At 41.0% G+C, this 23,562-nt stretch overlaps 11 protein-coding genes across 11 annotated transcripts; 5 read left to right on the top strand and 6 right to left on the bottom strand.

Annotated features, from left to right (window-relative positions):
* The first annotated feature begins 19 nt into the window (after positions 1 to 19).
* Positions 20 to 1,507, top strand: EAF01_008861 (uncharacterized protein). Its single transcript, XM_038917117.1, has 2 exons — positions 20 to 235; positions 291 to 1,507. Exons 1-2 carry the CDS (start codon positions 114 to 116, stop codon positions 1,387 to 1,389), a joined length of 1,221 nt encoding a protein of 406 aa, XP_038767511.1. The 5' UTR covers positions 20 to 113; the 3' UTR covers positions 1,390 to 1,507.
* A 242-nt stretch (positions 1,508 to 1,749) lies between these two features.
* Positions 1,750 to 2,866, top strand: EAF01_008860 (uncharacterized protein; the record flags this gene model as incomplete). The annotated part of the gene is made up of 2 exons (XM_038917116.1): positions 1,750 to 2,344; positions 2,394 to 2,866. The coding sequence occupies 2 exons, from the start codon at positions 1,750 to 1,752 to the stop codon at positions 2,864 to 2,866; spliced, it is 1,068 nt and encodes a 355-aa protein (XP_038767510.1).
* Positions 2,867 to 3,532: 666 nt separating this feature from the next.
* On the bottom strand, positions 3,533 to 4,271 carry EAF01_008859 (uncharacterized protein; the record flags this gene model as incomplete). The annotated part of the gene is made up of 2 exons (XM_038917115.1): positions 3,533 to 3,791; positions 3,844 to 4,271. The coding sequence occupies 2 exons, from the start codon at positions 4,269 to 4,271 to the stop codon at positions 3,533 to 3,535; spliced, it is 687 nt and encodes a 228-aa protein (XP_038767509.1).
* A 2,253-nt stretch (positions 4,272 to 6,524) lies between these two features.
* EAF01_008858 (uncharacterized protein) lies at positions 6,525 to 7,477 on the top strand (the record flags this gene model as incomplete). The annotated part of the gene is made up of 2 exons (XM_038917114.1): positions 6,525 to 7,330; positions 7,390 to 7,477. The coding sequence occupies 2 exons, from the start codon at positions 6,525 to 6,527 to the stop codon at positions 7,475 to 7,477; spliced, it is 894 nt and encodes a 297-aa protein (XP_038767508.1).
* Positions 7,478 to 8,116: 639 nt separating this feature from the next.
* EAF01_008857 (uncharacterized protein) lies at positions 8,117 to 9,454 on the bottom strand (the record flags this gene model as incomplete). Its single annotated transcript, XM_038917113.1, has 4 exons — positions 8,117 to 8,371; positions 8,420 to 8,452; positions 8,505 to 8,778; positions 8,826 to 9,454. The coding sequence occupies 4 exons, from the start codon at positions 9,452 to 9,454 to the stop codon at positions 8,117 to 8,119; spliced, it is 1,191 nt and encodes a 396-aa protein (XP_038767507.1).
* Positions 9,455 to 12,706: 3,252 nt separating this feature from the next.
* EAF01_008856 (uncharacterized protein) lies at positions 12,707 to 14,593 on the top strand (the record flags this gene model as incomplete). Its single annotated transcript, XM_038917112.1, has 11 exons — positions 12,707 to 12,889; positions 12,946 to 13,000; positions 13,054 to 13,130; positions 13,186 to 13,353; positions 13,403 to 13,408; positions 13,463 to 13,489; positions 13,539 to 13,612; positions 13,676 to 13,718; positions 13,767 to 13,865; positions 13,922 to 14,143; positions 14,222 to 14,593. 11 exons carry the CDS (start codon positions 12,707 to 12,709, stop codon positions 14,591 to 14,593), a joined length of 1,326 nt encoding a protein of 441 aa, XP_038767506.1.
* A 1,329-nt stretch (positions 14,594 to 15,922) lies between these two features.
* On the bottom strand, positions 15,923 to 16,851 carry EAF01_008855 (uncharacterized protein; the record flags this gene model as incomplete). The annotated part of the gene is made up of 4 exons (XM_038917111.1): positions 15,923 to 16,515; positions 16,568 to 16,672; positions 16,728 to 16,790; positions 16,839 to 16,851. The coding sequence occupies 4 exons, from the start codon at positions 16,849 to 16,851 to the stop codon at positions 15,923 to 15,925; spliced, it is 774 nt and encodes a 257-aa protein (XP_038767505.1).
* Positions 16,852 to 18,038: 1,187 nt separating this feature from the next.
* EAF01_008854 (uncharacterized protein) lies at positions 18,039 to 18,799 on the bottom strand (the record flags this gene model as incomplete). The annotated part of the gene is made up of 2 exons (XM_038917110.1): positions 18,039 to 18,197; positions 18,290 to 18,799. The coding sequence occupies 2 exons, from the start codon at positions 18,797 to 18,799 to the stop codon at positions 18,039 to 18,041; spliced, it is 669 nt and encodes a 222-aa protein (XP_038767504.1).
* Positions 18,800 to 19,013: 214 nt separating this feature from the next.
* Positions 19,014 to 20,153, bottom strand: EAF01_008853 (uncharacterized protein). The gene is made up of 2 exons (XM_038917109.1): positions 19,524 to 20,153; positions 19,014 to 19,455 (listed from the first exon to the last, which is right to left on the bottom strand). Exons 1-2 carry the CDS (start codon positions 20,062 to 20,064, stop codon positions 19,181 to 19,183), a joined length of 816 nt encoding a protein of 271 aa, XP_038767503.1. The 5' UTR covers positions 20,065 to 20,153; the 3' UTR covers positions 19,014 to 19,180.
* Positions 20,154 to 20,628: 475 nt separating this feature from the next.
* Positions 20,629 to 21,712, bottom strand: EAF01_008852 (uncharacterized protein). Its single transcript, XM_038917108.1, has 3 exons — positions 21,315 to 21,712; positions 21,057 to 21,224; positions 20,629 to 20,964 (listed from the first exon to the last, which is right to left on the bottom strand). The coding sequence occupies exons 1-3, from the start codon at positions 21,642 to 21,644 to the stop codon at positions 20,899 to 20,901; spliced, it is 564 nt and encodes a 187-aa protein (XP_038767502.1). The 5' UTR covers positions 21,645 to 21,712; the 3' UTR covers positions 20,629 to 20,898.
* A 232-nt stretch (positions 21,713 to 21,944) lies between these two features.
* On the top strand, positions 21,945 to 22,907 carry EAF01_008851 (uncharacterized protein; the record flags this gene model as incomplete). Its single annotated transcript, XM_038917107.1, has 2 exons — positions 21,945 to 22,433; positions 22,491 to 22,907. 2 exons carry the CDS (start codon positions 21,945 to 21,947, stop codon positions 22,905 to 22,907), a joined length of 906 nt encoding a protein of 301 aa, XP_038767501.1.
* Between the last annotated feature and the right edge of the window lie 655 nt (positions 22,908 to 23,562).

The following is a 23,562-nucleotide window of genomic DNA, read 5'->3' as shown; positions in this document are numbered from 1 at the left end:
TGTGAAGGGATCACTCTGAGTCACAATATATACGTTCTTCAGATATCATCATTTCTTCTAGCTTTCTATATCAGCTCAGACACATTCGCACATTCGAAGTTTCTACATGAAAAATGCCAGCTCCCAATAGTTCAGAAGCTGGAGTTACTGAGCTTGAACCCCTCACTAGACTTCCTTTCGAGCCTATCACTAAATCCCACATTTTGAACTGCTCATACGACAACTGGCATGCAAAGTATGTTTTTTCCTCCAATTTGTTCGTCGAAAGATTGCTAAAAAAAAATATCAAGATATCGATCCTCATCTCTCAAATCTCGAATCATCCCTCTCACTTCGGAGTTTCTTTCATACCTACGGGAAGATGGCATAGTTCTTCCATCTGAGATTGCCACATTTCCTCCACCAGAAACATACAACAACAATTCAACTAGTGATGGCTGGGACGAAGATACAGATATGGGACCCGACCCCTCGGAAAAATTTACGGAAATTCACAAGCAGATACAAGACACAATCGCAGAACTTGGTGGATCAGTGGTTCCCAAACTCAACTGGTCTGCTCCAAAGGATGCCACATGGATTAGTCTAAAACAGAATAGCATGGAATGCAATACAGCAAACGACATTTACCTTCTTCTCAAATCTTCCGACTTCATTACCCACGATCTAGAACACGCTTTCGATGGTTGTGTAGAGGATCCATCCATTACAAAGGAAAATACACAATATGTCTTAGTCTTACGGAAATGGTTTAAAGTTAATCCATCATGCGAATTTCGATGCTTTGTACGGGATCGAAGAATCATTGGCATGTGCCAAAGAGATTTAAACTATTTTGAGTTTTTGTTTCCTCTTGTTCCAACCCTAAGAGAAGTCATTCAAGAATACTTTGATAAAACTCTCAAAGATACCTTTCCAGATCGTAACTTCTCATTTGATGTTTACCTACCGGATCCATTTGATAAAGTACGACTAGTGGATATAAATCCGTGGGCTCCTCGCACGGATCCTCTCCTGTTCTCTTGGCTAGAATTACTCACCCTTTCTGTACCTTCGCCATTGCTTGGTGTGGCAGACTCATCATCAGTACCGCCGTTGCCTGCTCAAAGTAGTGATGAGGATGAGGGAGCTGATGATGTCGAGGAACTCGGATGGATGCCCGAGTTCAGATTAATAAAGAAAGATGACCCAGAAGCATACAGCTTCTCAAGTCCACAATACAGTGCACACAAGATGCCACAAGAAGTGGTGGAAGCTGGTGCAAGTGGAGAGGGTGGTATGAGAGAATTCGCGGATAATTGGCAGAGGATGTTGAACGGCGAGCTAGAAATGATGAGAGCTGGCGAAGATAGTGAAGATGACGACGATGATGATAAGACGACAAGGTAGAGGCAAATATTACTTGGAAATGATTACATACAATATTATCTTTGCCATCAAGATCTGTCATATCTGCTTAATTTGATGGGGCGAGAATCTGAAATTGTTCTTCATGCACCGAGGCGTTTTACTTGTGGGGCAAATGTGTAGGATCCAGATTTCCAGATTCATCGGGAATTCGGGCTTCCCCACAACCGATGATTTAATCGTCAGAACCTTTGGTGGGTCAAAGAGCAATATCTTTGTAATTCAAGATGAATTTGAAATTTTCCATCTTTGTTTTTTCTCTTTCTTTATATTGTATTCCCTTTTCCATATTTCCTATTCCTCTTTCCTCTCTTTGATTATTTCCTCGATCTCGAATCAATTATGTCACTCCCAACCATCAACAAGCAATGGACAACCCAACAGTCCGGTCTCCAAGATCTTACTCTAGGATCATCTACAGTCCCAACACCTGGAGATGGTCAAGTGCTCGTTAAAATTCACACTGTAGCTTTCAATTATCGAGATACTGAAGTGATAATGGGGCTTTACAACCACCACAAAACTACTGGTAACGAGTCCTCGTCTCTGGTTCCCTGTTCCGATATTTCTGGAACAGTTGTATCATCCAAATCCTCAAAATGGAAATCTGGTGATAAAGTACTTGCAATTTTTAATCAGACACATGTTCGTGGTCAAGTGACTGGAAAGGATATGGCTAGTGGATTAGGATTGCCTACCGAAGGTTGTTTGCAAGAGTACCGTGTATTTGATGCCGAGGGTTTGGTCAAAAAACCAGATTATCTCACCGATGAAGAAGCTTGCACGTTACCAATTGCTGGAGTTACGGCTTGGATGGCAATCAATGGCATGAGGCCGCTTGGACAACCGGGCGGAAAGGGAGAAACAGTATTGATTCAAGGAACTGGAGGAGTAGCAATCAGTGGATTACAAATTGCCAAAGCCAGTGGCATGGAAGGTAATTCTAAAGTCTCATCCCAAAGTTCAAGCAGCTAAAGGTTATCTAGTAATTATAACTTCTTCTTCCGACGCCAAACTCAATCAAGCAAAAGCCCTCGGTGCAGACCACACAATAAACTACCGTACCACACCCATCTGGTCCGAAGTAGTGATGAAAATTACTCAGAACGAGGGCGTTTCCAATATTTTCGAAACAGGCGGTGCCTTAACGCTTCGCCAATCATTCGATGCAATCGCTTTCGGCGGACTAATTAATGCTATTGGATATCTCTCTGGTAAAGAAGATGACAATGCAGATCGTACGAATACAAATGTTCTTGCGTTGAGAAGAAACGTTACGTTGAAGGGGATTCTGAACGGACCAAGAGAGAGATTTGAGGAGATGTTGGAGTGGTATGAGGAAAAGAAGATTAGACCGGTGGTTGATAAGGTATTTAGGTTTGAGGAGGCCAAAGAGGGGCTGAAGTATTTGTATAACGGTGGTCATTTTGGAAAGGTGGTTGTGAGGATTAGCGAGTAGTACTTCAATGACTCCAAAAGTTTAAAGGGAGTACATCTAGTTAATGGTCAATTGACTTCTTGATCGAAAAATTATCTTTACCCACTTCATTCGTTCGCGATTCTACTTTCAGCTATCGTTGATTTGAGCACTGTTTTCCTTGCGGCTGAAGTGATTATATCCAATGCGAGTATCATTGAACTGTTGGAAGTGAATGTGAGACTTGAACATTTCGTTCTAGAAACTCACATTGGAGAATAAACATAAGTCGATTGATCAATCCCGAGTAAATTATTGAAAGGGTATATCTGAGGCTTCGTTTTGGTGAGAGCTCTTATGTTTGAGATAGGGCGATTTTAAAGTAAATAATTGGAAGAAACTCCGGATCAAATTCCATTCAAGCTTAGAGATGGAGGACTTTTCTCGTACTAGTTCGATACTTTTGATTGTTATCACAAATGATTCCCTTTCCGTTTTCAATTTAACTCTCAACTCTTTCGTACCCGAATGTAATCTTACAATACACAAACAATTTTATAACCAATTTTATAAACATCTTCATTCTACAATGTAGATATAAACACTGCTTTTTACCATCGGTTTCTACATCTCTCATCTTTCTAATATTCTGAAATACTCGCACAACGTCAAATCTTCTATGATATTGCCTTGGGATCTTTGTTTCTTTTAACGACGTCGTCCTCCTTCAGAGCCGGAGCCCGTGCTTCTGTGAGATTCAGATCCAGTGCCTGTTGTATCAGTTTTCTTTATTTTCTTCACTTTCTTTGGTATATCTGATACGAAAGTACCCGGATCAATGTCTTCTCGCTCAGGATTTTTGCCTTTCGAGTAATTATATTTCAAGGCATTAAGAGCGTCTTCGGTTGAGAGAGGACTTGAAGATGAGATATACCCGGCTTCGTGAAGGTCATTAATAATGGTTCTCCTGTAACGAAAAATTAGCTTCGACGTTTGTGAATTTGGCATGCGTCATTTACACCCAGTGTCTACAGCCCAGGCCACTGCGAGCAAGCTTATACTTATCACGATTCTTCTCTTCGACCAGCCCTAAAACGTGCCCAACTGTTAATCCTCGACCCGTAGCTTTGAGATCGAAGTCTTTCAGCGAGCTATTGGTGTCTTGATAACTGCAATATATCGTCTGATATGTGCCCATTGTGGCGTCTGCTGATAATTTTGCCATGTTAAGACGGACCGAAGCATTATTTGATGTGAGAAGGTAGATTGAGGCATGGTTTCCACTGCGAGTGTCGCTTGGGAAGAACTTGCCTGTGGTATGAACGGTCACGCGGATTTTTTGGATCTTAAGTTCATAGTCACCTTCCTCGATATCACGAGTAGCTGAATTTGATCCCCGAGGTTTGGTGCTCGAACTTGAAGGCTTGATATACTTACGGGAAGACATTCTATGTCAAATTTGGAAGATTTGGTTGCTGTGGTTTGTTGGATGAAGCTTGATGTATGTTCTGTTTGTCTGTTTGAGCTTTTTCTGGAACTACTAGCTTGAGGAGCTTTTATATAAATACACCATGTGTTGTAGAATTGCTCAATCGTGAAGATACTACTTACGCTGCTAAGTATTCAATATTCATGGTACGATCCAATGGACACCAGATGATTGCCATGGCACATAGCCCGCCGACGACCTGAATGGTATCCAGATGGATTCGTATAAATATTGCTCCGCAGGGAGCCAGAATACCGAAATCGTAAGAGAAAATCACTTGTAGGATCCGGTGATAAAAGTAGTGGCCCATCAAACAACCGAAATCACGCAGTCGTCAAATACAAGCACTCAACTTTGATTTAACAATAGGAACATTGAGATCCATTGCAATAGTCTTCAGTATCCAAGACTGGATATAATAAACGAAAGAGGCCTTACCTGGTGCAATTCTGTGCTTCAAAACAATTTCAATGTTTAAAATTAGACGCGATGACCGTATGGTCCTTACGTGTAATCGAATGTGAGGGAGATCCCACCGCTTGGTCGATCATCAAATCCACCCAGCCATAGGTTTTTTTCCTCACGTAGAATTTATTGCTAGTCTTCGTATTCGTACGTTTGAGGGAGTGGGAATAGCCCAGTAATCTTGGTGATTCTCTTTAAGGCCGTTCTATTCATTGTATTATCACTTGAGCGAGTCGCCTTGAAGACCGGACCGGAAATTTAGCGAATTTCGTTACGAAAGTCAACTCAAAAATACCTAGCTACTTCGAAATGTAAATCAAACTCAACATCATAATTTTTCTCTTCGAAACTATAGTACGATATTAAGTACTGATTTCACAGATTGCATAGCTTTTTCCGGAATCTTCTCTTTGGAACGCATGTTTTCCTAATATCATTTCCAATTTTGAAGGGATTGCAGAATGTTGGGTCAGATCGCGTATATTGCCCGGCCCTTCAAGAGACCCGCTCTACGTAAGCGAAAGAGATGCCAGAATTGAATAAGTCGGGTACCCTACTTTCAAGCCACCCCCCTTTTGGGCCACTTTTTACACCAAAAATGGAATTTTTAACTTTCTTATTTATAAATAGAATTTATTGAAAATTTATATATATATAATTTAGATCATTTTTAGTTTACCTTGAAAATTTCAGATTTTTAGGAATTTTCTGTATTGAGATCTAGAGCATTAAAATATCGATTTTTAAATTTGTATAAAAGTTATATATAAATTTGAAACTTTTATAAAATCTTTAATAACTTTTTAATAAAAATTATTAAAAATAAACTATAAAATTTTACTATAAATTTATAACATATTTATTTTGAAGGATTTAGAAAAAAAAGAAAATTTCTTATAAATAAATATTTAAAAAAATACCCTCAGAATTTTAAGGATTATTTATACTATTTTAAACTCATTATATACTATATCTTTATATCTATTGATTTTTTAAAAAAAAAATTAATTTCTATATAAATTTAAATTCAAAACTTTCAAAAAAATATATAGTTTTTTTTTAATAATTATTATTAAAAAGTTATTAAAGATTTTATAAAAGTTTCAAATTTATATGTAATTCTTATACAAATTTAAAAATCGATATTTTAAAGCTTTAGATCTCAATATAGAAAATTCCTAAAATTTTCAAATTTTCAAAATAAACTTAAAATGACTTAAATTATATATATTCAGATTTTTATTAAATTAGATTATATATTGATAAAGATATTAATAGGCTAAAAAAGCGATTTTTGATATAAAAGGGTGGCTTAAAACAGGGGTGGCCTGAAAGTAGGGTGATCGACTTACCTACTGGTACATCAATCTTATGAATTAATTAGAATTATAAATCAAATCTCCATGAAATCATGAAATATGAAAGGATTAAACGAAAACTCAGCCAGCATTTTCTCTAATTTGTGTAATCAAAGGAATTTGGTCCATTTATTAAAATGGATTACCTGATTTATAAAGACTTCGTAAAAGTGTTCAATTTCGGCCGCCTATCTCCCCTGCGTGGTGCTAGTTGGCATGTTTCCGGGGCACGGACTTCTGTCAGGGCGCTTGGAATTGAAGGCCAATCTGGTGGTTGAGATTTTGGAATTTATTAATCGACTTCCATCCGAGCGACTGATGTTACAAACACAAACATTTTGTTATATCATCGTCTTAGAATTGATCAATCTGCAATCAATGTACCAGTATGGCAGACTTATCGTGGGATATCCAGACAGTCAGTGAAGAATGGCTGGTTGGATTCTGCGACAGGCTCGTGAAAGAGGATAAAATAATCGGAGGCTGCTTTGGAGGGGATAGAGTAGTCAAACTCTCGGACACTATAGTAGCGAAATTTGGAATCGGTGTCATCGCTTCTGAGGCAGAAACTCAGAGATTTGCATGTCGAAATGTCGATTCGAAAATGGTTCATATTCCCCAAGTTTACCGCTACTTCAACTGGAAAGATTTTGGCTACTTGTTCATGCAATATGTGCCTGGTCGACAGTTAGATGAGCTCGATCTTGATGAATACACCGATATCATTCCCCGCGTTGCTAAAATTATCGAGCATCTTGGAACGATTCAGAGCGGGCAAAGTCCAGGTCCCATAGGCGGGGGTCAACCACAAGGTTATCTTTGGGGTGATAACGGTGCGGGGACAAACTTTACCGCCATATCAGACTTGGAAGCTTGGCTGAACAAACGTTTGGCAATACGTGGTAAATCTATCGATTTGACCTCACATCCACTTGTTCTGTGTCATATGGATTTATGTCGACGCAATATGATTCTGAGAGACGACAATACGATTAGTCTCGTTGATTGGGGTTGCTCCGGACTGTACCCTCGACATTTCGAATTTGCAAATCTATCTTTCATGATGCCGTATGATGAAAGCTACGAAAAGCCATTGATACAAGCTACGGCCAGTTTGCTTAGTTGGACAGACGACGATAGAGACGTGATTAGTCTCTTAAAGCTTGCTCGTGCTGTTGCCTTGCGATACTCACTGTAAGTTCAGCAAATTATTGAATGGCTTAAAATACCATTGATCCTAACGGTTTGAACAGGGACGATGAAAACAAATATGGCATGCCAAAGAGTCTAAATTCTTGGTGTCCACCGCCCATGCTGAGCCGATCGCCCAGCCCGTCATGATGAAGCCCGAATGAACTATAAAAACTTTTGACGCACCCGTTTGTCATTTGAAGAATCTAATCGCCCTGGCTCAGTTGAGAAGTATCGACGAGTATGATCCAGGTAGTAACCTTCATTCCTCGAAGGTTCATATATGAGTCATATAGTTTCTTTGCCGAGTGGATTTGCATATGTGAGTTCCTCTTACTTCAATTATGAACAACACAGAGGGAACTCATATCATCACAGTAGCAAATAATGTATATCCGCTATTTTTGAAGATATTATCCGACCTTGATCTGTTGTTTTCGGAGTGAGGTGCCAGTGAGCTCACAAAGAGAGGTTATTAGGGAACATAGTTAGATTTATCATTCAAGTAGGTCTACCAGTCTGTAAGCCTCCTTGTGGGCATACGCAAGGAATGTAAAAATAATAGTATTTTCAGAATCTTACCATTAGAATCTTGAACTGAAAGGGCAGCAGTCTTAATCCTTATAAGCACTATTCAGGGTACCGAATGTTCAAAGTGACAAAATTGTAAGCTAGAGACGGTAGTCACATAGCTTATACGTTGTACTATATACTGCTCGCTAGAAACGCACATATTCAATCCCCATCTCTATGCCAAATCATCGATACCAATGACATAAAAGTTCCGTCTTAGATTTTCCTCGGCTTAATGACCAATTTAACATCTTCTCCAGGCATCGGTGCCATTGTTCCAATTCCAGCCGTAGCGTCATCGATGCGTGGAAACTTTTGATTGGCGGCGTCAGTGTCCAAAGTAACGTCGTATCGAGAGAAAAGAAGAGCCACAATGGTATAAACTGATTTTTTAGCAATAAAACGCCCTGGACAGAGTGTATGGCCACCGCCAAAGGGCCAGAAATTTTGACTGCGTGTAAGGCTTTTATACTTGAGAAGCCTTTCCGGGTCAAAGTCACGAGCTCATGGTCCCCATACCTGTCCATCGAGATGAAGTTGGCGGTATGTAATCTAGGTCGCGGTATTAGTTTGATGGACCGCAAAAGAGAAATCGCTTGCTTACCATAAGTTTTGTGCCTTTCGCGAGTACTTTCCCATTAAACAATGTCGGTGTGATGACTTCGCGAGCAAGTACTCCTGCCGAGTTTGTTCTCAGGACTTCGCTGAAGAAACCTTCGAGACGTGGACATTCTTTTGTAAAATAGTTGAGATCTAATGTTTCTCCATCTGCTCCTATAGCTGGGGCTACTTCTGCGCGGATATGGTCAAGTAATTCTGGGCTATGGACGATGTGGGCTATTGCCCAGAATGCAGCCTTGTACACATTGGCCTTAATCCTATAACTTCATTAGCTGTTTCTAATAGCCTTGAATACCAAATTTACGCCCATAAATGTAGCATATATATTCCTGCAGTCTCGCGATCACTCAAGCCAGCTGCCCGCATTTCTTCTTCCATGGCCGTTACAAAATACAGTGCATCAGACCGGTCTTTGTTAGGCGTCTCAAAGTATTTGCACAATGTGTCAATAAATTCGCTTCTGGCATTAATCATATCTCGTGCCATGAAGTCAGGTAGTCTGTACATCAATTTCCAGTTTGTCGCTTCCCATGACATCATTGTTTGTAGGAGATTGGGATTTGTCTCGAAAATCTTGAGTCCGTAATATGGCGAACTCTTCTCAAGACCCGGAATTATTTGTTGGGCGAGGTTTTCAGCATTGGCCGCCGTAAGTAATTGCTGACGGTGATATTCGGAAGTCATCTCGTGTGCTGACCGGGTGGGAATTTTGGAGTCTGCGGTAGCTAGCTGCTCATGAGTTTCACCCCATACTTGGGAGATGCTTGCGGGAGATAGGCCCACAAAAGAGTACATATCTTTAATCAAATTGTCCCATTTTATTGTCGAGATATTTCGGTAGAGTTCTTGAATACCGTTCGCTCCAGTGATCACACAAAGAGTTTCACCTGCGAGTGTAATGGAATATAGAGCTTCATTATCCCCTAAGTGCATTCTGACCTCTCAGCGCTTGTTTCAGCATATAGGAAGTTCCACAGATTATCAGAGCACATACATCTCACGCTCTAAAACATCATTCGCATTCCTATAGAACCCAAAAGCGTGTCCCTGAGAAGCCAGCTTGTTCTTCCAAATGGCAAATATCGAGCTGGATTGCAGTTGTGCTCAAACGTGATCTCAGGAAACTGCTCACCTAAAACTGTAAGATTGAAATGTCAGCGCACACAGAAAGCTTATCAATGGGAGTTAGTTGGCCCACATGGATTCCAGTATGGCAATTCTTCAGGATTTTCTGGATGCAGCCATGGAGTAATCGTGAATCGAGTGGACTCTACAAGAATGTAAAAGGAGGAAACAAACAATCAATGTAATTAGATTATTTCCAATGACTTGCAATGGAAAGAAAGGTACCTTCATTCTGCTTGTATTCATGCGCGAAGGTCGCGAAGGTTGCTAAGAGTGGCAGTCTCTCGGAGATATAGTAATACTTTCTTAGTATCTGAGTAGATAGATTGCTATGCCGTCCTCGTTTCCTTGCCTCTATCAGATTCTCGGATCCCTGTTCATCTGCTGTAGCCAAAACTCTTTTCAATACAATGTGCTGCATATTACCGATGTCAATATAAATTTTTGGCACATCTATCCCAAGGTATGATATGGTGTGGATATTAGCATCTCGATTTCAATAGTTAGCATCGTCTATTCTTTGTTTTTATTCAATAATTATGAGCCTAGACTAATCTCTGATTCCCAATAGGTTGGTAGCAAATACAACTCCTTAGTAGATTAATAGGCAGTATAAATATAATGCTCTATCTACGATACACATATACCAATCAAATCTACGTTTGATACCTTTTTGTTGACTTTGTTAGTCATTACAGTTCGCTGACTTCTAACAGATACTTAAAGGATTGTTGGAGTGGGTTCAATTACACTTTAATCTAATCTCAGGTTAAATGGCTATCTATTGACTTTAGAGGCATTTTCTATATACTCGATAGAAGGCTTTAATGTTGTGAGCCACCATCGTAAATCATGTAATATTTAGAATCTCATAATAGGAACTCCATAACAATAATGAAATGATGTGCTACTTTACAGGTGAATTCCTCGCCTTCCTTGTCTGACCGTTCGCCAAAGATACCCTTTTTCTGAGGCTCTAAGCATGTCATTGAAGGAAACTTGCTTGCACTAGGGCTACATACTCGCAGTATTCTTTACAGGTGAGTACTATATATATATATTTGCAGTATTTTTCAGGTGAGACATAAGAAACTGAAAATGTCCTTGAGATCAAGTCTCCTTCAATTTGCTTGCAAGCTTATCCAACCCACAACCCATCACCATGAAACCATCCTTCATTTTAAATATTAATATAAGATCTTGGTATCGTCGACTACTTAATCACAAAGCTTACCGAAATTCCCTGTAGTGTTATAGCTGATCCAAACTTTGTCCATGTAGCGTTTGCGCCACACCAAAACCTTCAATCACTCTTTCGGCCAACAAAACTACTCACAACTTACTCTGCATACTCTATTATATTCATTCCAAAAACACTATCACCACCGCAAGCTCGTTTATAAATAATATCCTTAATAGGACTGTATAAAAGTCTTGAGGAAGCTTCCAGTCCTCGAAGTAGGTCTGACCATTTGTTTGGACCGCACCAGTGACAATAGATAACACATGAACGCCAGATGGTTGAAGTTCAAGACATAGCGTTTCGCTGAGTATTTCTAAAGATCTTTTTGATGTCGCATAGAGGCCTGGAAGTGTTTATTTAGCAATTGAGGAGTCATATCGTACGTACTAACATATCCATATAAGGAACATTCACGTAGCCTGAGATAGAAGTGACGTTGGTTATCGATCCTTTTGCTGAAATAACACGAGGTGCAAACTTCTGGATAAGCATCAAAGGGCTCCAAACATTGATATCGTAGATTTTCTTTGCTTCATCTAAATCAATATCGAGCACTGGCGAGAAATGGTTGCGCCCCGCGTTCTTGATGAGAATATCAAGAGAGCTTCCACATTTGTTGCGGACAAACTCCATCGCGTCCTGAATCCGTTTTGGGTCCGTTACATCAAACACCAAGTAGGTTACGTTGGACAATCACTCGAGCGCTGACATATTGGAGATATCTCAAGCGCCAGCAAAGACTTGAAAGTACAATTTTCTGGAATTTGAGCGCGAGAGCTCTTCCGATACCACCATCACTGCAGCCTGTGATAAAAACAGATTTCTCCAACATCTTTGAGGTTTATGTATTAAACCTGTGTTGCTACTGATTTTAGGCTGACGAAAAGCAATTCTTATAATGGAATAAAAAAATGTGGGAGCATGGAGCATTGCCGTAACTTTGTACTTTTTTGCTGAGCAATAAAGCCAACCGTTGGCTGACTTGCATCGCAAGGTGTTGATAGTGGAACGCACTTCCAACAATAACTCTGAATGGTCTCATTATTGAACTTTAGATTGCTTTCTGGTGAGAGTCCCGCATTTCGGTTGTTCCTTGCGATTGAATGCACCTTACTTAAGGGGAAAAAGTTCAAGACTATTTTCTTTGTTGGGCACTAGCAGTTTAAGTTTTCTCCATAGCCTTACACAGATGACTGCTCAGGGAGGGATATTACCGTTGGTCTTCACACTTGAATGTTATGTCATTTGCGATAAAAATATATCGAGAGTGGCTGAGATTGGTTTGGGTAAAATACGAAGTTCCTGATAGATATAAGGTATACAAGTGAATGCACAGCATTCAAGTCATGGAGTCTACAAGCACAACTTCTCATCTGATAATTCACCCATGGCTCTGGTAGACATGGGATATTTTATCAGATACACCTTCTACTGATAATTCCGAGGCTATGGCAAACTCCTTGACATCTTTGGCTGGGCTCCTTAGGCAGAATAATGTATTGGTTTAAAGACTATCGTCGGACCTTGCTCTATCATTGAATTTTCTACCAGAAGGAATTCACTATAGTTTAAGATTACCCAAGCATTGCCCACCTCAAATTCTAAAAGAAGAGAAAACATACAATCCACAAGGATAGAATGGAATAGACGATCCTCTCTTGATATCCTTCAATTTAAGCCTTGTCACTGCACAGTGCCGTCAAGCTATCGATTACAACTAATCTGGCTTGTAATTTTTCTCATTCTCTACAATTTAACTTTTTGTTCTTACACCATCCTTTGGATTTGATTTCAACCTTCATCCTGGCCAGAAAAAAATGATTGAAGATACTGTGCAGGTTGCGGAAACAGCTTATGCAGTTACCGCTGTAGTGCTCTTCTTAACCTGTGCCAGATTCTTCTTAAGGAGAATCAAGCATGAGAAGATTTACCCCGATGACTGGCTCATGATAGTCGCTTTCTTCCTCATGGGAGGTTTTGCTTCTACATTCCCCGTTCTTGTATGTTGCTTCTTGATCTTTCCAAAGTTTTACACATTGCTAACTTACTATCACAGCTTCAAACCGGGTCAGGGAAAGATGCCCACTCAGAGTCTGAAACCATCGCAGAAAGTAAATGCCAATCATCCTTTATAATTGATAATTCTCATCTAACATCGAAACAGCGGAGTTTGACTCAAAGTATATCATGTTCGGGCGTACTGCCTATTTATCTTACATTTGGTCTCTGAAAGCTTGCATTGTACGCTGCGAACCTACACAATTGCTCGAGATATATGTTCTGACAAGCTTGGCAGTTACTTTACTATTACCGTTTGACAACTCGGCAACCGGAACAGAGATATGTGATCTTCATTTTCTGGCTGATTGCTACGACGTGGACAACTACTATGTTGATGTGGATGCTTCAATGCCGCCCATTTAATTTGAATTGGAAATTTACAAAACCTCCTCAGAAATGTGCAGTGAGTTTCCCTAAATGCTATCAAAGATGTTGCTAACAGTTTCCCTCAGGAAGGAGTAAGTAGCTAGTACGATCAAATTCCAACAAAACACTGTACTGATGCTTATTAGAGAGCTGGACTGCTGTTCATGGCAATTGTGAGTAGAACCTCTCTCTGTACCTCGTCTCAAGCTAACAACGGTCAAGTCGATCATTGTAACTAATGTTATTTTGGTGATCATTCCTTTGCCAATGATTTGGCGAACGCAGATGGTGACAGCGTATGTTCTATCTACATAAGGCTTATATAATTCATCCTCTCGTCATACTAATTATTTCTTTAGTACAAAGCTCAAAGTATCAGCCGTGTTCCTCGTTGGTATATTTGTAAGTAATCGTTAGATTGCCGTCGATACAATTCTAATAGATCTATAGCTTGTTATAATCTCTATCATACGAACCATCTTGCAGGAAAATCAGATCCAACAGATCGACGACAGGTTCTTCTGGGGAAACATGGAGTGTCTTCTAATGGTAAGCTTCTTATCCATATGATTACATAAAGAGACATTCTAACACACTCATTACAGGCTCTCTTTGCCAATGCTCCTATAATCAACGCCCTTTATCGACGCCTCAAAGCTGGTGCTGGATCGAGCCACCTCGTATCTAGATCCGATATGAGATCCGCCAGAAATACAGATGGCATTGAGCTGTGTTCTGCTGAAGACTCGAGAGAGATCGATTTCATGGAAGCGATTCGAGAAGGACCTGAAGCCGAGCACGAGAAATGTTCAAGTCTTACATATGTTGTATGTATATGGTTTTCGGCGCAGTTCCAATCAAACCACCTTCAACTGGACAAAGCTAATATAGCATGCTCTCAATAGTTACCAGCCTCACCAGCACCAGCCAGAACCGCATCTAAATCTCCCAACCATTCTAGACGCAAAGAAGTGCCCCATACCAACGTACTCCTCTCCGTTTCCAGATCCAAAGGAACGAATCGCGACTCACTCGGACGCTCCGTCCAAACCGTTGAGATTGTCCAAACATCTGAACCTGCAGATCCTAAAAATCCGATGACGATAAATCCATTAGGAGGCGTCGGCCGAGTTGAAACGAAAATCTCTCATCATGATACCTCGCCGTTGCCGAGTAATCCGGATATTTACGATGAACTTTACTCTTCTGCTCATAGATCTATGACTTTGGAAGATATGTTGGCGGAGCCTAATTCGCCTAATCGGAAACAAAGATGATGGATAGGGCGTGTGTATAATATGCAAGAGTGCTCTCGATGTAGCGGGATTTGGGATTTTGTCGACACACTTGGATGCATATAATCCGAGACTTCATTATTGGACCAAGAATTGCCTATGATATAAGATCATGACGATATTGGGATCTATTAGCGTTGTCAGATACGAAACGATGTGCAGGGCATGTAATACACATCTACGACCTTTTATTTTGCAGGGAGTTTAGGGTATACCATGGAGTCTGGCGTTCTGAAACTCAACGCTGCCTTTTTGCTTTGGGAATGAGTTGTTGTGCTCTAAATACCTGTTAGGTCTTGCATCAGAAGCTCTCTTCTCTTTTTAGTTTCATTGTCCTTTCATACTTGATACCCTCTCGTCTTTCTCTTTTTCTTCTCCTTATCAATTCAGAATATCGACACTCGTTTTTCGTATCCGAGCATCCAAGCTCTTTTCTTCTGTATCCTTCTCTTCTTGTTCTCTCTCAGTCACTAGTTCCTAGAGCTTAGATACAACATACCATAGCATTGCATAGCGAAGGTGATACCAGGAAATACGTTAGCATTTGCATTCGCATTTGAATGACGCAGAAAAGCTCAGTTGAGATATGATGTCATCTTACTTAAAATTCACAATTCATCCATACTTTTTGTGGTTATGTGATAAAAGATTTTTAAGGTGTGTGATGCTAGTGTGAGAGTTGTTGTGAAGCAAAGCTGTGTTTGTGTATATGCATTTATACGGTAGGACTGGCAGCTGGCGGGAATAGGGGCGTATGGTACGTACGTGAGAGATGAAAATGATGGGATGAGCATCAGCCAACCTAGCTAGGTATGCGTTTGATAGGAACCACTCGAAGTGAAAACTTTGACGGGAAATTCTGATCTAGTACTTCTTTCTCCCAGAAACTATCTACATAATGTCCAGCTCGAAGTATCTCAATTCCAGCGATGTGAAAAGAAGTATTCTACCATAAGAATTATGGCTGAAGAAAGGTAAATAAGTAAACAAATAGGTGAAATAAGATTATGTTAATGGCCAGCAGAGATTTACACAGCGGGAACTGAACTATTGTCTAACGTGAGATCTTTAGTTTTTGCAAGCAAGTTATGACAAAGAAAGGGTTGGTACTGGTATAACTCGTTCAGTAGTTTGGTAATCCTTCTGGAAAATGTTGCAAAATGCCGAAATTTTATATTCAGATGGAGTACCCACAATTGAGCTTTCCCAGATGAAGTGCTTGCATACATTCGGCCATCAAAGCATGTTGCTGAAGGAGACTAGTATTGCGAGCATCAGGATAAAGCCAGATCCCGACAATATGGCTATCTATCAAACAGATTCACGCCACTGCACCTGACCACCCAACGGACCAGCCTTCGCCGCCATCTCTTCCGGATTAAGGAGTCTTGGCTCATGCGTCATTTTCAAAGTCGTAACTCCGCTCGCAAAGACAAAGGTGAAAATAAAAGCAGTCCATTGCAGAAATTGTACTGCCACACCAACCTTCACAGTGACATTATTACTCCCATCCAAAGTCAACAGTTCTTGCTGTGATCTTACAACTTCCACGATTGACAATGCGCCTGCGAATGACCATGCTGCAGTGAACCAGAAAAGCATTATGATGGCATGATTTAGGAACAGAACGGTTTTAGGTCTGAGTCTTGCAGGTGCTCGAGTGATTATCTCGAGGGGTATGAGAAGCAAAACGCTGATTAGGAATAGGAGCCCAGCTCCAGGGAAGAATGAAGGAGAACCAACAAAGACATCACGTTGCATCCCTGATGCGAAAACGAGGATTTTCTCGGTGGCATTTGATGTGCTGTTGGAACTTTCGATAAGCAAATCACTAAATCCCTTGGAAGTAGTGGTGCAATGTAATTTTATATCAGTGTCGGAGCCAGTCCTTCGAAGACATGTACCTTCTCGTGGTCAGTTTGGTCTCATTCCATGAAAAGCCGAAAGAAGACTAACCAAAGTATCCAACTCTGACTTCGACACTGCCGGTCCCTAGATCCGTTTGGATATTCTCTATGAATATTCCCGGTACCCCTGGAAGAGCTGCAATTGCCGCAAGCACTAGAAATCTGATGTGAGGATAGATCATGACGTTGTTGAGATTTATGCCGCTTACTATAAAACAATAGAGCAGGAAGTGCCAGAAACCCGACTGCCCGTCTGTATTGCGGTAGACCCCCTATTTAAGTTTAGTTGACAAGACTTCAAAATCGTAGACAGCACTTACGAATGAGAGGCATCTTGCTCTCCTAGACTACTGGAACAAGCAATTGACAAAATTCAGTTCATTAAATTAGTTCACAGAACCAGCTGACTGAAGAACGTTGGTGATGAAGTTGCAAAAAATGAAAGCTGCGAACAGACAATTTGAATGATGAAACGGCAATAGAAGTTCTATATATAATGCGTGAGCAACATGCATAATCCCTAGTACTGTATTTGTGACGTTTCGTGAGGGGTTAATATCTTGGATGAGAAGGGGAAACAGAATGACATGGCCAAGTAGTACAACCCCAGACATCAGATTTATCACTTCATGATTGAGGTTAATTCAATATTTTCTAGCTTGAGATGTCAAAGGGTTTCCCGAACAGGCTTCTGCTCATTTCGGGATCAAAAAATCATTAATTCGAGTAGCAATAAGCTGAAACTCGAGGCACAGACTCCACTTGGTCTCATCTCATAAGGCTGGGTATGACAATCTCCGCACTATCTTTAGCAACCGGAGACTCGCAAGTTCATACAATGAGGTCTAGGATTAACGGAAAGTTACTCTCGAAATGTTTTGAAAGATTCTTTTTTCGTTTGTTTCCCATTCATTGTTTCTATTCAAGAGAAACAGTATGCATTTAATCCGAAACGGGTAGCTCTTGTATCCGACAAGCTCAGCACCATTATGACAATCACTTATTAAACTGTACTTGGTAGGATTCCGTGCGAAGTGAGCTTATTGATGTTGTTTTCAATAGATGGAGATGGTGAGGGCGGGGAATTAGATGAGAAAGTTCTCGGAAAAGCGAGTAGACGTATGTATTACATAAGCGACTCACGCTTGATTTATTTGGTCAGAAAACAATCAAAGTCACGGCTATAAACGGATTTTTGATTGGGTGCATGCTTGTAGATTTCAAGGAGAGGAAAACTATTGCGCATTTTGCTCCGTCAATTTGTGTTCCTCGTCATTGAAAAATTCCGATCTGTTCAGCTGAACATAAAGTGAGTTGGATTGAAAGCCAGCCTTGGTCTACCTAGGTTACCTTGAAGCTTGATATTGATGAAGCACTCGTAAGTTGAAAAGACTAAGAAGCAATGATTCGCTCAAAAATCAAGAAGGAACATTTGACGCAACCAATGCAAAATAACCAGAACGATGCCCATTTCGCATGTCCAAATTGCCAACCCATCGGGGTAATAGATTTTCTTATATTTACATCTTCTCACCCTGGATCGTAGCAACAACCTTCCTAGTATGCTTGCTAGATCTGAACTCCAGATACCATATTCCTTGCCAGGTACCCGTATTCAACTTTCCATTCGTGATAGGAATCGTAACACTTGCTCCAACCAACGCGGATTTGATATGTGCCTACAATGATTAGCCCTTATCTTGTACAAGTTCACGAGCACTCCTCCATTCCACCATCGAAGAACAAAGTAACAAACAAAAAGAGTACAAACCGGCATGTCGTCCAATCCTTCCGCACTGTGTCTATATAATTCTCCCTTTTTATCTTCTGGTGCAATCCTATCCAACGCATCACTCATATCAGCCCTAACATCTTCATCCCAATTCTCATTCAAACTAATTGCGCAACTTGTGTGTTGAATGAACAAATTCAGAAGCCCAACTTTGTAGTTCTTGATTTCGGGAATTGAGGAGACGATGTGGTCGGTGACAAGATACGAGCCGCGGGATTTGGAGGGGAGAGATATGGTCTTTTGTGTCCAAGACATGATGACTGGCTTGGTATAACGAGCGGGCGAGAGAGCGGAACTGTATGTGCTTGGGAGGAGTAGTTTGAGAGGGAGTGTCCAGAGAGCGTGGAAGAGGGGCGGGAAGAGGGCGATGAGGAAGATTAATACAAAGAGGATATAAAGAATGGGGAAGGATGACGTGGATTGTGTATTTGGACGTGGGTTTTCGTCTTTGTCGGGTTGCGCAGATGAAGAGGAATTTGAAGATGGCATTCCAAAGATTTTGGATGTAATTGAGTTGCTTAGAATTGTAGTGGGGTTTTGCGGACGTCATGGTTTGGAAGCTTCCCCGAGTGTGTTGACAGGGATTAGATATACGTATTTGATATCTACGATACCTAATTATACCTAATTACTGCGTAATTACTAGATAGTTAACACTTGTGTGTAACATCACTCACGGTACGATACAAGACAGCTACAATGAATAATATGAAGTGACAATCGTGAGAGATAATTTTGGATATCTTTAATAAATCGAAGTTCTCATGTCTACCTAGTCAGTTCATCAGCTATTCCGAGCTATTATATTTTGACCTTTGAACGCCATGCCGTGCCTTCCTCTGCTTTGAAAACACTATCATTATCCTATAATTATTGAACGCCATTTTCTTCCTTGACATCAGCTTCTCCCATGGTTTCGTCGTCGCCCCCAGCCAAAACGATCGTCTTAGGCACATATCCTTCTTCTGGTCCTCCACCAGGAGTAACAGCTACCACATCACCCTTCTCATCAACAAACTCGAAGTTATATCTGGACAATAAATGTGGAATTGCTGAGAGTTGAGGACCATATCTTGCTGTGTTGTCGTAGAGCTCGAAAAGTGGTACCGCGAGGAGTTTCATATTCTTGGGAACACTTAGCACTTCTGTATAAGTATTAGCAATGCCGCATTTTCCAATTCAAGGATTTATAAGTAAAATTGAGAATACATACTCTGTCTGGGAAGTTGAATGTAATACAACTTCTTGCACTCCTTAGGTCTTGTAACATGCGCCGGGATAAATGGGTACATAAAAGTTTCGAAGTTCGGCCTCCACCACTGCGCCAACGTGTCTCCAATTTCCCACTCCTCATTTACACCTTCTCCACTGAATTGGGTGCCTACAGGTGCCAATCGTTCATTCAATCTCTGTTTAAACCCTTCTACTTCATCGTCTTCGGGCTTTAGATAATCTCCAGGGAGTTTAAAGAAGGCGTTTGCGATTTGAAGCATGAGGATGTGAGGATGATTATGTTCATGACAGACAAGAATTCCTTCGCAGGTACGTCGCATACCGTGTTCGACATAGTGTTCTTCTAAACGTTTGAGACGCGCGAGAACGGAGGGGTCTTCTTCAGGTTGGGTCTCTTTGGTGCCGAAAGTGTAATTTGAAAGGGGGAAAAGACGAATTGTTTTGGGCTGATTGGCATTGAAAGATTTTGGGAGGATAGGAGGATAGGACGTCTGCAGGGCGGGGGTTGTTATGGTAGACATCTTGTAAATACTTCAAAAAATAAATAGGAGTTTTGTTCGATCTGGAAGCTCTAGATTGTCGCAAGTAACAGCAGAAGAAGCTCGATCGGTGAGTGCGGCCGCTCTCGTTCAATATTTTCCCGAAGACAAATCCTCGCCTAGCCTAACAATATGTATACCGAGTACTCCTTTTATCATCTTGGAAGATGCTATGTTATCACACTTTTCCTATTTTATTTTCATTTTCATATTCATTTGGTAAAGAGGACATCATGGCTCAAGCAAAAGCTTTGTTTGTCTCTGGGAAAATAATCCTGCAATTGACATAGATATTTTGCTTGCAAGCTCTTAACAAACGATGTCTCCTATCATTCTCTAAGTTTCACGTGGTTGTTGTTATGGTCTCATGGTAATTTCTACTTCATGCAACGGGTTAGATGTTACTAGTTATGCATCATTCTCCACGTTATAATATTTCATGGTGCCCTCGAGAACTTGTTTATGCATGCCGTCAAGCATACAAAACACCAAGTGCCAAATGCTATGATCTTCACTATCTTTAAATTAGTGGCATGGAATATAAAGCTGCTGGAGATCTTTTTGGGATTGCTATTCTAGTGGGAGCACATAATAACATAGACTTGACTGTAGTAGATCACTGAAATTCTCTAAGAAGATCTATCTGGGTGAATTATCACTGTAGAAGTAGGCAGATAATCTTGCTTAAAATTCTCAGTGCGTGGTATGTACACTAATCGTCAACCATAGACTTCCCCATCTATGAACAGTTTATCGTTGACCAATGTTCCATCAGTAATACGTTGTGGTTCATAAAAAAATTTTGGCAGGATGACATCATGCTTCAAGAGGGTATGCAGTTTCTGGAAGAGATTCAAGATGTGCTCGGTGATGTTCGTTGGCCTGTAAGATAAATGAGCATGAAGCCGAAAAGATGTTATGGTTAACGACGAAGAGAAATCTGGCTTGAGGTCTCAGTCCGGGGTGTGGCTTACAAAAGGCAATCCGCAGTATGTGCAGTTGCAAATTTCGGGCTTATCAGTGTTGATGAAGATTCTTGGGTGCCCCAATGCTCCTCCACCTCCATCGCATGCCACAATACGATCGTGAGTCCATCGTACTGGTTGTTGGTGAATCAAGCTAATTGCTGATTGTGGTGCTGGCTGGAGAAAAGTTAACATGCCGCACAAGTACGGATTTGGATGACTTCCAAGAACTGAAGCGCAATATTTAAAACGCGGGGTCTGACATACCTGAGCTTCCATAATGGTCTGCTCGAACCTAGGTCCAGACATTGCCTGCTCCCTAGGATTCTGACTTCGCGACCATTTGCCCTCTCTATTTGGTGCCTGCATAACCCTAAACTTTTCCGCAGTCTCTACGCTCTCCTGCAACGGCTTATCCTGGACGTGACTTTCTATCGGCAGCTCGTTGGTTTTCGAGACATTGGGCACTTTCTTCGGAGAGTTTGGATCATTGATTTCTTGCTGATCATTTGCGGAAAATGCGTAGGTTCGTCTGGCTGAGATCTGAACTCTACGAGAAATTTGCCATACGGCTCTTGATCTGGCGGTGGACAACATTATGATGGTGTTTCAATCAATTGTTACGGAGGGACCGAAGAAGGACTTAAGGTCGTTGTCGTCCAATTCCAGGTCGCTTACGTAATACCAATAAAGCACAGAAGCTTAATCTTTAACCGGGGAAAAGTCCGCCTTGCAGAATACTTTTGCTTTTGACTTTCTTCCATAGATCGTGGCAGGTCTATAGATCTACGACTAACATTCAGCAGTATAATTCCATCTCCCCAATTCTTCTACATCATCCTCTCGATTATTATTCTTCTAATTTCTTCCATACTGTGAATGAACAACAACTACAACATGTCGGCAAGTGCAGGGACCCCAACAAGTGCGCCAAAAGCTATGTCTTCCAGGCTTTTGACGATGAAATTCATGCAGCGTGCTGCTGCTTCATCGCCTACAAATACTTCTCCTTCTTCAATAGATGAGCCATCGCCGAAGCGACAAAAGACAGCACAAAACACTCCTACAAAGTTCAATGTCGATACTTTAGCCGATAACCGCGCGATTCAAGCCGCAATAGTGGAAGAAGAAGCCAAAAAGCAAGCCGCATTGGATCGAGCAGCCGTTGAAGCAGGAGATACACGATGGGTTTTAAGCTTTGAGGGAAGGAAACATCTCAATACTCCAACAAATACATTGCGGGTAGTTCAAACTGGTTTCGCAAATTTAGACCAGCCTTCGCCGATAAAAGCAGAACGTGTCGATGATGACGATAACAATTTTGGAAAAGAAAAACCATTTATGGTCGGTCGAAGGAGTTTTGGAAAATTCAATAAAGTTTTGGAGGTATGCCATGCATTTTGATGATCTGCGCTTTATCACATGCTAATGACTGGTAAATAGAAACAGCAAAATCCAGGCATGGAATTTACATCATCAGAGGAAGACGAGGAGAGCGAGGAGGATGAATCTGAAGATGAGGATAGTGAGGATGATCCAACAGGCGCAAAGGAGTTGATAAAAGCCTCGAAACAGGAAGCAATAAAACGGCTCAAAGAGGAACGTAAAGCCAAGAAGAAGGCAGAAAAGGCCGACTTGCTGGAGTTATCGAAAAAGAGAAAGAAGAAGCATGTCTCGCTGAATGGGTTGACATCTCTGTCTGGCTCAGGAGGGGGTTCATTCGGCTCAGGGGGTGGAATCAAGTCTGAAATAAAATGTTATACGTGTGGAGGAAATCATATAGCGAGGGATTGTTCGAATCCAAAGAGGAAACACCAAGGAGACGGGGGCCCACCTAGGAAATCTCAAAGAACAAGATAATGAGGAGCGGTGGCAATGATAAAATACGTTACAGAACGTCGGAGATATTGGAGAGATCACAGTCATGAGCTGGTTTACGCCGATAAGTTTACCCACAGGGTTGAACAGCTACGACGGTCTGCGATCATAATATTTTCGGATAAAACTTCCTCGTGAACTCCATCACTCGGGATTGTACCAGCTATAAAGGTCGAATCTACTTTACCAACATAATCTTGAGAAGCCTTGATTATCATAAGGTACAGACAAAAGTCGCACAACAGAGGGAATCAAATCCATAGTACGAGTATAATAAATATGTGCCAAAATTTCGATGATACTTTTGTTGACCTGTTTCACTCTGTCATTGTTGGAGTTCTTTTTAAATATTATACTTTGCGGCTCTGGAGTGTCAAAATTCCTCAAATGGGGTACCGACAGAGCATGATTCATTCTTGCCTATCTTGGGTACTCAAACACATACAGCGGAGTTGTTAATCCCCTCTTTCCTAATGGCATCATGTTGAGGTTAGCACAAGAAGAAGAGAAGCAATGGTACCTCCTTCAATCTTCTCATTCTACCCTCGAGTTGTTTCCGCCTCTTCAGTTAAGAGCCCTCGTACTTCATATTGCCTTCTCCTCATCGTCATCCCAATCCATTACAAAGGGCGCAGTT

Source organism: Botrytis porri (assembly GCF_014898465.1).
Source record: "Botrytis porri strain MUCL 3234 chromosome Unknown BPOR_012, whole genome shotgun sequence".
Classification (NCBI taxonomy): domain Eukaryota; kingdom Fungi; phylum Ascomycota; class Leotiomycetes; order Helotiales; family Sclerotiniaceae; genus Botrytis; species Botrytis porri.
The sequence above is the reverse complement of the archived record's forward strand: the minus strand, read 5'-3'. Positions and strand labels throughout refer to the sequence as shown.